Below are 12,815 nucleotides of genomic sequence, written 5' to 3' on the forward strand. Positions count from 1 at the left end.
TCATATCGGTTATTCCATGTCTTTTATTTTAAAAAGCGATACGAAAAATAAATAGAAATATAGATATTTGACAGATTTAGATAGAATCCTCGGCTGTAAGTATTGAAAAATTTTAAAAATGAATAAAAATATCCAAAAGAAGAAGCGATTGTTCAGGTACAAATGAGAAATCAATAAAAATAATGTGAATAATTCGGAGATGTTTACATCTATTTTTAATTGTTAATTAAAAAATAAAACTGAAAATGTATATTTTTTATTCATAATTATCATTGTATTTCGATTTGAAAAATTTTTTCACACTTACACAGTCTAATATCTATAGTTTAATGAATATTTATATATATTTTTTTATTTATCATATATACATTATTTCATTCTATAATAATAATCTAATTGTTTAAAAAGAAAATTTTCATGTGACTGTTTATTCAAACTATACGTCATTATATTCTCTATAAGCGTATAAAACATGAATTATGTTATTTACAAAATTAAAAAAAATAATTAGAAAAAAGAAACGGCTCACAGGCTTATTATAATTGATTATATAATTATATATATGATTATGCATCAACTGATTATATTCTAAACATTTCACGATCACATTACAATTAAATAATTTAAAAATTAAAAAATGGTCTATGTGTTATTTAATAAATAATTATGTTATTGTTATAATTAACAACTAATTATAAATATAAAATATACGAGAAACCGAATACTTTTGGATCCAACTGTATAATACATATGCAGAATGTAGGTAAACACAGGCGCGCACAAGCATCCAGAACGCAGACGTGATTCGCGTTCGCAAAGAGATACGCGTAATCCTGGCGACTTAACGCGTACTCGAGGATCCTTACTTCTTAAGCATACAAGGAGAAACGTGCTCGTATTACGGTTCGCTCGGTACTACAGTTACGTTAATATCCGTGACAGAAATGCGTGGAGCATGAAAAAAAGAAATGAGAGACATTCGGCCCGGCTCGGTCATTCGAGTGATCAGCCAGGAAAGGGGGGAAAAAGAACGAAGAGAATGACGAACGGAAATTTCAACCGATTATTACGCGCTATTCTATCGAAAGATAAACTTCCCGCGTTCGTCTAATTTTCTCCGGTTTGTTGGTAGCTCTGCTGGTAGTTTATAACCGAGAAGTTTCCTGCTTGTCTTAAAGTAGAACAGTAGAACAGGATAAACACCGCGAAAAGACTGCGAAATGAATCTTACTTCCCTTAATCTTTCCTTTAAACTCTCTTTTGTACAAGTATATCATCATATTTGATGATATGTACTTATAATATATACACAGATTCGATGATACAAACGACGATTATATAATGATCTGTACATGCAAGTATAGATTGGAACTGTATTATATTATAAATATAATATAAATGTATAATGTACGTATGTGTAAATTTTTTGTATTAATTTATATTATTATTACAAATTGTTACAATTTTTTTTTAGTATTATTATAAAAAATTTATCCATAAAATCTCATAAATGAAATTATTCGTAGATAAGTATCAGCATTAGTGTGAAAATTTCGATTGGTCGAATATATAACAAATCTTATTGGAACGTAGCAATCTATTCCTAGCGTATACCTTTGAAATGAACACGTGTGGACGGATGTTACCGGTCGAGTTCCGTTACCTTTCCCTCTTCTCACGATCACGATCCGGATCGCGATCGTGACAAGCCTAGGCTCGAGCTTGCTTCCTTTTTCTTTGGTCTTCTTCCACGGAGGAGCTTCGATGCTCTCTTAGCGATCTTAGAGACCAAGAGAAGGTGACTCGGTCGGTAAAAAAGTATGATTTCGAAACGCATCGATGGACAATGATAGCAACAGCGAATTGAATCGTATTAAAAGTAATCGGAACGATAATGACGACAAGTAAAGTAGAAGAACAATAGCCGTGGCGATAGAATAAACGAGAAGCAAGAGAGAAACATCGAAAAGCGAAGATGGAAGAACGAAAGAGGGCGTAATTTTGTGGAGAAACAAAAGAGAAGAAGCGAAGGCACGAAAATTTATCGCCGGCTCAAGAAAGAGTGCGGGGAGATGAAGGTTTTAAATTTACAGCAAGTGAATCCCGTCGGACGTACAAAGTTCCCACAAGTCGTGAGAATCATTTATTTCGCGTTCATGATGTCGACAAGTATCGTGTTTAGTATATTAGGAACCGTACACCGTGTACAATTTATTCTATAATAAAATGATTTGAAACATGAGACTTAATGACAAAGATATATTTAAATGGCAGATTTAAACGGAGATCAAGCATGTTTCGGTTACAAGTGTCCAAAAATTTAAAATAGCGATTCTTTAAAACAAAATGAGACGAAAATTAAAATTAAAAGAAATTTTTCTTTTTTTACTTAAACTGATCTCTACATTTATTCAATCCAAATTTTTAAAATTATTAAAGCATCGAATGCAATTTTTTTCCTTCTTGATTTTCATCGACAAATTCAATTAAAAATTTATCCAAAAATAGTCCAGTTTAAAAATAATACAAATTAATTGACTTAATTTCCTAAATTTTTATATGATTACTCTTTGAACTGATATGTATATATATGATACTTTGTATACGTATGTACTTAAAAGTTAATACTTTTCAAACATACTGTTTATATAGAACAAATTATCCAACGCATCCATCTTTAAAGTAACACATGTTCAAAGTTTACTCTCGCAAGTTTTCTTCAACGCAAACTTCGCTATCAGATAAGTAGATAGCTATATTTAATAATATCGATTTTTATTCTCTCATGCCACACGATTGTCTTCAAAGTTGCGAGGTGGCGGAACTGTTAGTTACAGGAAGTCACGGTACCGGAAATCTCGTACGATGTAACGTTAGAAGTTCGTGGCCGGAAATAAACATTTTTCAATCGTTTTTATTGTAATCGTTTAATGGAAAAGCGCCTAAGAATAATAAATATGCGCAAATTTTCATGCTCGGTGATTTCGTTGCGTGTCTTTTGATGCAATTAAAGTAAGCGTTAAATGTATCGTTACGCTTGTCTGTTCATTCTATTAGATCGTTGCGCGTTGAAATGATCGATTTCACAAATGCGTAATGTTATTCAAATTTAACGCATTAAAAATAATATTCGTTGTATTCGTTAATTTTTTAATTTTGATATAAAATCCATATACTTTTCTCATGTAAAATATACAAAGATCGTTGAAAGTAATTGTTAAAAATTCAGGCTTGAATGAAGAAGTTTGTATGAAAAAAAATTTTTTTTAAAATTCCTTTCTTTTCGTTATTCTTTCGATTCTTAATTTCTAAAAGAATATTATTATTGTTATTATTAAAAACGAATACGATAAATATTTTTATAACTGCAAAAGACTCAGAACTTTAAGATTCGTAGTTGTTCAACAAATGATATTGATTTTTACGTTTCAAGCTTTGAGTTTATTTATGTTTTTGCCAAACGTAAAAAGGCACAACGAGTGAAAGTGAAAGAGGAGTGAGAGTCGACACACTCGAAAAAACATATCGGTGAGACGATACTCAATGCGACGATTAAATTTCTTTATTTTTTAACATTTTTTTAACGAAACTTTTGTACCAATGTAATTTTTCTGAAATTTTTCTGATTAAAATAAAGTTAAACAAAGTGATATAATTTGGTTCTTATTTGCTTATTTAATGAATAATAATAATTGTATCCATCGAATAAATACGCTATTGTTAAAAAGATTCTCCAATATACTTTTGCAATTACGTGCAAAAATATATATTGTATTCATAATAGAATTTTTTGAAAAAATCAATTTGTGATAAATTTAAATCGGTTGATATAAACAAAAAATGAAAACCAGAACGTTATTGATAGCAATCAATTAAAAATTGTATTTTCCAATAAAAATATTGAATTTAATAAAATTTGTTAATTTTATTTATGGTAACTTAATATATAAATTTTTATGTAAAAGTGTCATATTTTTTTTTTCCTATATATATGTTTCTATTTTATGATACGAAGTTTTATAGATTGATTCGTGTTAATATAGATAGCCGATTTCAAAGCTGTCGCGAATTTCTCGCATGACCGGCCATCTTAATTACAATCCAACCATTGTGAATGGAAGATTCAACTACCACCCACGGTTGACGAGAAGATTGTATACGTACGCGTTTCAATGGGCTTATAAATAACGTGGACAACGTAAAATATGTCTAAAATGTCTGCTAATGGATAACAAATACGGTACTTGTTTACGACAATTTCATTCGTGTCTCGCAATTACGTAAGCATCATACATATATTCATATCGATTCATCGAGTCGAGTCGAGTTCGGGTTAACACGGATTAACAAAATTTCATGCAGCCAATTTTTATGAATACGTAGATGTATCATTTATATTTTCATATGAATCATGTGGAATAAATACCCGTTATGTTTATAATACAATAGTGCCTCGATAGAAATACTGAATTTTCTAAAATTGCTTCGAACATTTTATATTCTTTATTGTCAGGTAACACTATACGTACTGATTATTTCATGCTCAACTAAGCATAAGTCAAAATAAAAATGAATTATTGAGAAGAAAAATTAATCAACTCCGCTTTTTGAAAAGTTTTAAATTTTCATATGAAAATATGTAATTAATATTTACGTTATTTCTAAATCAAATAATCAATACCGATGATTAGTTTTTTGTACACATTAAATATTACATCATACATCAAATATCGCGTTACTCGAGAATTCGCCTCGGCTATGCGAGGTGGGTACCTGCACGAATTTACCCGATTTTTTCCGAACCCACCCGAACTTTTTTTAAATCCCAGATACGAATTCTCAGTTAGCGCGCAATTTTCAAATGTTTTCTATTCTATTCTCATAAATGTTTACAACTTGTGATTATTTCGTAACTTATAAATATCTTATTGTTTATTATAAATATATATTATAGTTATTCGTGCTTTTATTTTTTTTAAAAATTAAAAATACAGCAATTAATTTCAAAAATACCTATCCCTTTCGTTATTAAATATGACGCGATAATTTTAACATGTGTTCGTTATCGAAACTATTACTATATTATTACTATAGACGAGAATATGTTTAAAGATGAATATATATATATATATATATATCGAAGGCATGATGATTTATAAAGTACATAGAAGCGATATGGAAATGTCACAAAACTCGGATCAAGCGTCAAAGTGTTTAGAAAGCACTTTTTATCAGAAAATAGTATTACTAGAATGACGTCAACATTGAATTGAAGTGATGATGCGTAGAGATGGCACGTGGGCCACTTTTTATAAAAGCGAAAGATAAAAACCGACGATAAAGCGGACGATGATAATAATACTTTAATACTTTGTTGGCGCAACACTTTTAGCGAACAAAAGCAAATTGCCTTTTACTTTGACAATGTTGCCAGTTTACGACAATTAAATCGTTTAGCTTACGATGAAAGCGGACGTTCATCGTGACGAGAGGAATCGCGCGCGATCCTCGTAGCTCGAAAGGAGAGCGTCAGTGTAATCGTTGGTGCGCCGTAAAACGACGATGCCCGTGAATAGCGGGTCATGCAAATTTAGTCAATTTAGTGCCTCGATGCGCCGAACTACATTGAGTCGTTATTCACCGTGGCTCACGATGCATGACACTCGATTCAATCGCATGTTAAAAATGTAATTACACGCACACGCACGTGTAATCTCATTTGTTTTGCGAGCTTCCTTTCTCATTAGAATAATAGTATTAACGTTAAGAAAATAATACAAGAAGATACCACTAAATATTTTACAAATTGTAACTCTCGTCTAATCATCACGATTGATAATTGAAAATTATAAAATCGTATTCGTAAGATGTATGCATTCGATCCAGCAAATTCCACGTTCGTTCTTTTAAAAAAATATTTAACACGTGTCGTAAAAACGTTTCCAATTCCATTCGTCATTGCGAACAGATTAATCAAATATATACAATTCATGACATCGATACGATTTCACGAACAGATCCGCGTACGAACATGCACTTTCGACAAAGACAAAGGTTATGCACACTCGAGCATAATAAAAAAGAGCGTGAGGCGTGGGAGTTGGGAAACGCATCACAAAATTAGTACCTTTCTCCGGAGGGTTTGTCTGTCGAGTAGACAAGTCCGTGTAAATCTCAAGCGGGAGGGCTCGGGCAGACGGTCGAAGGTACTTTTTTCAAGACGTCGAGGAAGGCTCTATTCGATGTCGACATTCGTCTGTCGGCGCTATTCTAGGAGTCATTGCCCCCTGGTCTATCCCGAGGTTCTCACGCGTTTTGCATGCGGCTCCGCGTGTTTGTGTCACCTGTCTGCGAAAACAGGTGTCTATTCAACCTTAGCCAGATCGTTTCGTGCCACTCCTTGGGATGTATTACTTATTGAAAAAAGCACCAGGATTCAACTTACTCATCCATGTTCGAAATTCTCCAGAGTTTTATTGCTAAATGTACTGCCTGGTGGAATTTTCGGAATCTAGATCCTTAAATAAATTACGATCAAAAAGATTTGAAAATATGAAAATTGTCAAGAATCCATTAGCAGGGAATAAAGCATAAGTAGAACGATTCTCGAGATTTTTCATTACAGAATATTCCACTTTGACTTTTTTTTTATCCTTTTTTATTGTTATTTTATTGATTAGATCGTTAGGTTAGAAAGTGAAAGTGACCGTCTAAGAATAATTTTCATTCTCGAAAGTTATTTTCCGGAAGAGAAACACCGAGAGAGATGCACTTTGAGAATAATTATCTAAGAGTTGTTCGAAAAGTAATTTTAGGTTAGGTTAGATTGAATTGATAATAATTTTAAAAAATTTTACCTTTAAATTTATGCATGTCCTAATTCTAATCTCAATATCGTATTCGTATCAATTTTCGTATTCTTTTTTTTTTTCTTTTTTTTTCGATTCAAATTCGAGCTTTGAAATAAATTTCTCGATGAAATTCTATGCGATACTTTGACATGGAATGTCGCGTTTGTGTTGCAGATAATCCAAATGCCAGTCCACTACGCGAATCTTTTGGAAATCACCATCTCGAAAGCTCCTTGGTACCAGAGTAAGTATTTCGAGAATGAAATAGTACTTTTTTTATTTCTTTTTTCTTGACCCACCTGTTCACAAATACGTATATTTTGCTATTAATCCAATTGTTCGAATTTACGAGATTTATTGAGCCAATTGGTCAATTGGAATTGAATAATGCCGTTAATATTGATTTTATCTGAATTTGATTATTCATCAAAGTTCGACTGAAACCTTTCATTAAAGGTGAAGAAATATATAAGTAATCTCTATGCGAGAATAATAATTATAAATATTTTATGTACTTATTTTATATAAAAAAGTACTTTACGAAAAAAAGAGTTTAAATATAATTAGAAAACAATTTTCTATTTTATCGAACAAAATTCTTAAAGAAATTTAATCATTTTATATATCCGAATTATATATTTGATAAAATTTTAAATGATCGATAACGATATAATTATATTTATTTTCATTCTTTGTCCATTAAATTCAGATCCTTCCTTGATGGAAGAAGAGTAAGGATGTATCGTATAAATCTGACCAGATATATAGATTTTAATCGAATTTAATCAATTATAATCAAATATCAGATATTCTAATACTCGCAGCAAACAGTGTACATTCACGAATATAAATGTTTGAAAGCATCGGTATTTGTATGCACAACATGTATTCAGATGGAATTAGTAAACCTTTGAGCGCATCGTAGGCAAAGATGAAACAAGAACGACTTGCAAGCTGCTAGCAAACCGCGCGGGCGGAACAGCTAGTCGATATAGGAGAAATAAAACGTTGGCGCCTGGTCCGATATAGACGAGAGAGCGCCTATTGCATGATGACGTAACCGAACGAAAGAGGTGGGGGTAAAGTTTGAACGAAGCGCAGAGTTTGGTCCGTGATCGCCATACCTCCCATAACCTTTTGGTCGTCGTAGGTCGCAGGTTTTACCGCGACGTTCTTCCGACCAGTTGCACGTTAGCCGTTTCATTCGATAGGCATGTGTTTGCCTTTCTTCCGTGTTTTCTTTTCGTACATCTGTCTTCCTACTTTTTCTATTTTCTCCGCCTAATTGTGAAAGAGCGTTACGAAAACAATCAAATTAGTTACATATATTGTGCATGTGATGATACTTTACGTTTTCTTTTTTTTTTAATGTCAAGACCTTTCTTACAATCGAATTGATGTTATTAGTGAAATTTTACAAGTTAAAATATAGATCGATATAAGTGATACTTTTTAAAAGCAGATTAACGGAATCGTAAATTTTCTAACCACGAAATTCAAAAAAGAAATTTATAACCTATAACCTCTAATTTGTTGTTAAATTGCTAATAATATTAATTGGTAAATTATCGTGCTCCGTCGTTCGAATTAATTGAAAAGACGAACACGAGGAAAGATGGTTGGGAATACGTGATATAGAAATCTAAAGTGACAAGAGACAATCGGTGAGTCACGATATCCTTCCTCACCGCATCCTTTGAACGTGAAAACGGGATCCAATGTGGTCAAGCGTGATCTAACGTCTTAGATTCCCGTCACGGTTTCTGAGATCGTCTCTTTTCTTTCCCCTACGTTTGATCCATACCTGTCCCTTCCCTTCAAAATCCAAGCGTTCAAGAATCGCTTAAACTTGTTCCAAAAAACATGCCGGTAAATGCGAAAAACGACTTGATCGACCGAAGAACCGTTCGATTCATCTTTTTCCACGTTGTTCGTTTGAAAATTTTGATTTATGACTCGACAACAATACAAAAGCAAATGTGTCTGTAATATTCCCGCCATTTGTACAGTTATACCACTGATGTCGATCCGTTAGAGAAAAGAAAGCGTTTCATAGAGATCATTGAAGCGTTAACGGATACAAACTCACGACTGATGGTGTAATTAGTTCCAATTGGTAATTCAAGCGCAACCTCTTTCCTGTATGGCTTGGCTAACACCAGACGCCAGTATATAGATACGTGAGCAATTCGAAACACTCGAAAATTGACTTCTACGTTTATTATGCTAAGTTGCTCTAACAGTATTCCCTGCTATTTACAATACATTTAGTAAAATTACATTTCGAAAAATTCGAAATACAATACATGATATATCAATTGCTTTGTTTAATAAAAAATAAAATAGAAAAATAATCTTTTAAAAATTTATTGAAAAATTAAATTTATTTATTTAAACAAGATTTTAAGTATACGTATATATATTTTTATAAATATTTTATTTTAATACTAAAAATTTATCTACATAATTAAACAAAAGATCAATGCGATTGAACATTCTGACATCATAGATGCAATGATTAATGCAAAGATAAATTTCTTTATTTTTTTTTTTTTTTAATTTCTATCATTGTATTCTTTAAAAGTACAATTTGAATCATATTTATTTATTTAATGATGTATAATAATTTTTTTATCTATTAAATGAATCATCATAGAATCATATCGTATTTAATATTATTTTAATCAGATAAACTTTTCAAATACATCAATTAAAAATTACATTAAAAAGAAACCAAACAATTTCTCTTTCTCGTTCTTATTTTCTATCATTTTCTACATTTCACAATAAACATAAATAAATTATCGATCAATATCACAAATATCAATGTATATCTATGTTTGATAATTGCAAAGTTTCGATTCCGAGTATTTTACAACAAAGTACAATTACACATGTGTTTTTTCCTTTTTTTCTTTATTTTCATAAATATTATATATTGAGAATCGCTTCTTTTTTTGCGCAGATAAATTAAAACGGAGAAAGGACAATGTTGTCGTACATGCTACCAACCGAAGACAAACCACCACCCGGAGATTCGAATCAGAACAATTATCGCGCTAATAAGTTGCAGAAAAGTGCGAAGGAACGTCCATCCATCGGCTCGAAGCCGGTGGGCAAAGTAATCACGATCTCTCCGAAAAAATACGTTGACACGTCCAAAATGATCGTTTCAACGAAGATCGAGGAGCACGGTGACGATCAGCGCCATCTGCAGGACGAACAGCGGCAACAGCATCAGGGGGTGTTGAGTGAAAGTCCAAAGCACAACGGTACCGTGGTGAAAAAATCGACTTTGCACACCTCGAAGGTCACTAAAGATGACAGCCTGTACAGTATAAACAGCGACGCGAGCACGGTTGGAAGTGATCGAAAGAGTAAAATTTTTAACGGGGCGAAGCACACTAGTCTAAAAAGGTAAGAACTAGATAAATGACTGTTAGATATAGAGAGAAGAGTTCAAGGATCGCGTGAGATTACCTTTCTAAATTAGCTCGTTCTTTGATCTTTTTCTGTCTGCTGTCTCGTAACTTTGATAATTTGGACCTATTTGATACAAATTTCGTTTAAGAATTTACAATAATGAAAATACTTTTTAAATATAGCTATTACAATGGCTATAAATGGTTAAAAATTTAAGGAAACGGTTTTTTAAGTCAAGATAAGAAAAAGAAATTGTGGCTTCGATTTTTTTTTTATAAATTATCGATAGTTAAAAATTGACAAAAATATTTTTGGATTGCTCACATCGTTTTATTGATTTTTGATTATCCGTAATTAAAAAAAAAGGAACACAATTTTTTTTATTTTTTACGTTTAATTGATCCAAAAGAGCCGAACAATACAACGAATTTAACAATAATTAACAATAAAATGATTAAAGGAGCAGAATTTAGATCTATCGATTTTTCTAAATTTTTTTCTATTTTTATAATGTATATATCAGGAGAGGCAAAACTTTGATATAAAACCTGCATTTTTCATAAAAACAGTATCATAAACATATATACTTTTTTTGAAACAATAATTTTATTACAAAAATTTATTAATTTTTATATGTATATAAAGTATGTATGAAATCACAATATATACTTCGAAAGGTTGTATACAAGCAATAATTTGATCAGTTCTGACATGTATGCAAGATAATTATCAACTATCTTCTTAACCTTGAATGTTCAATATCATTGTATTATTTGAGATAATGGACAATTGATGTATCATTGATAGTATTATTTGGTCAATATCATTACTATCTTATCAATAAGAATATGTTTTAGAATATTTCATGAATTTTTGGAATAATTAAAAAAAATGGGATAAGTATAAGATTGTTTAATTTCATTTTCAGACACTTTGTTAAATATAGAAATATATTATAAAGTTATAAAGTTAACCACATCTAATTGATATATTTTACTTCTATTCGTTAAATACTGTAAGAAAATATGATAGAAATTTCAAAACAAATTTTCTTCTATGATCATGTAGATGTCATTTTGATAATAGAAAACGCCATAAATATTCATATATTTGATCTTGAAATTCGTCATCGTACAGATAATCTCTTTTTCGCTTAATTCTTTGCAAGATGTTAAACAATATTGATAATCTAATTTGATCTAACATAATTTAATTTAATTAATCAATTTAACCTTATTTATGCTATATAATACAATAAAAGTATCAAATTTTTTTAAATATGCAACTTTTAAACTAATGAATTTTTAAATTTATATTTAAATCTATATAATTTTGTCTCTATTCATCTAATATGAGAATATAAAAAATAATTTTCAAAAAAAAATAACATCCTAAAACGAAGTTCAACCGTTGTATTTACGTGAAGGCTGTTTCACAGCACTTGGTATAGAGCAGGAGGGAGAAATCGAAGCGACTCGTTTCATTGTCAAGGTGGAATGTTTCGAAGCGTTGCCCGAGTTAAAATTATCCATCGGTTTTAAAAACACAAAATAATGATCATATTTTTTTTTTTCGTTCACCATTGAATCATATTCAGATCCTGCAATTCACATACTTCAACCTATTCTATAAAACTGTTGAATTTACATGTTAATGCTCGTATTAAAAAATTCATAATATTATTTGAATGATTAGTAAAACAAACGCGATTCAAACCTTGCAATATATTGGGATTCTCGTGACATTTATACGTACATGTTTGATAGGTCATGGTCATCTCTCATGGACCATGTTTGAATAAACGTACATGCAAGTATAGATTTTGATATCCCCATATTACAACGAAAACTTTTATACATTTATTTCTTTTATTAATTTAGTTTAAACATGAATCTAACGAAATTTTTAGATAAATAGAAGTACACATATATTAATTATACGAGCATGCATGCGAAAATATTTTTTATATATATTATTCTTGATAAAATTTTTGATAAAGTTATTTAGTTCTTTTCATTCAACATAACCTCTATGTGTTAATGAAACCACAACAAAATCATTAGATATTTTTATTATATTATTTAATGAAAGGAAGGATAAAGTTCTAATTGAATATAACTACAATATTTATAAAATATTTAGATATATTTGTAATTAATATTTGATATGAATATGAGAAATTATTAAAAAAAAAATAAAAGAATTGAAATGAATAATTCATTGTTCTGGGTAAAAAGAAGAAGAAAATACTGCAGAAGCAAACGAGTTACGTGAAATTACGTCATCGGGAATAATTCGTGTTAGTGACACAGTAATGCAAGTAGAAAGAGGCCTACGTGCGTTAATGGACAGAACGACGATAGCATTTAAAATGTTACTGTGCCATATGACATTACGCATCTTTACGCAGTATCTCTGTATTATCCTTTTAAGTGCAACTTCGTTAAACAAAATTCTCGTTGCGTGGCAGCACTGTACTGTCCTCCCATATTAGCTTGGATCAGAACCACATTTTATAAAAAAGAAAGTGAACTGAATTAA

General features: G+C 30.8%; 1 protein-coding gene across 4 annotated transcripts in view; it reads left to right on the forward strand.

Annotated features, from left to right (window-relative positions):
• The window catches only part of LOC107997212 (uncharacterized), a 52,894-nt gene that overhangs the window by 16,348 nt on the left and 23,731 nt on the right, over positions 1–12,815 (forward strand). For 2 of the 4 annotated variants that reach the window (XR_001765951.3, XM_017055645.3), the window contains exons 2-3: positions 7,026–7,095; positions 9,817–10,268. Coding sequence is in view for 3 of the 4 variants with exons in the window: in XM_017055645.3 (XP_016911134.2) it covers positions 9,841–10,268 (428 nt within the window). In the remaining variant the exon portion in view is untranslated. Of the gene's footprint in view, positions 1–4,048; positions 4,241–7,025; positions 7,096–9,816; positions 10,269–12,815 lie in introns of those variants that run through there. The other 2 variants (XM_062081372.1, XM_062081373.1) reach the window with 2 other exon arrangements.

The sequence above is a fragment of the Apis cerana genome, linkage group LG11 (genome assembly GCF_029169275.1).
Source record: "Apis cerana isolate GH-2021 linkage group LG11, AcerK_1.0, whole genome shotgun sequence".
NCBI lineage: Eukaryota > Metazoa > Arthropoda > Insecta > Hymenoptera > Apidae > Apis > Apis cerana.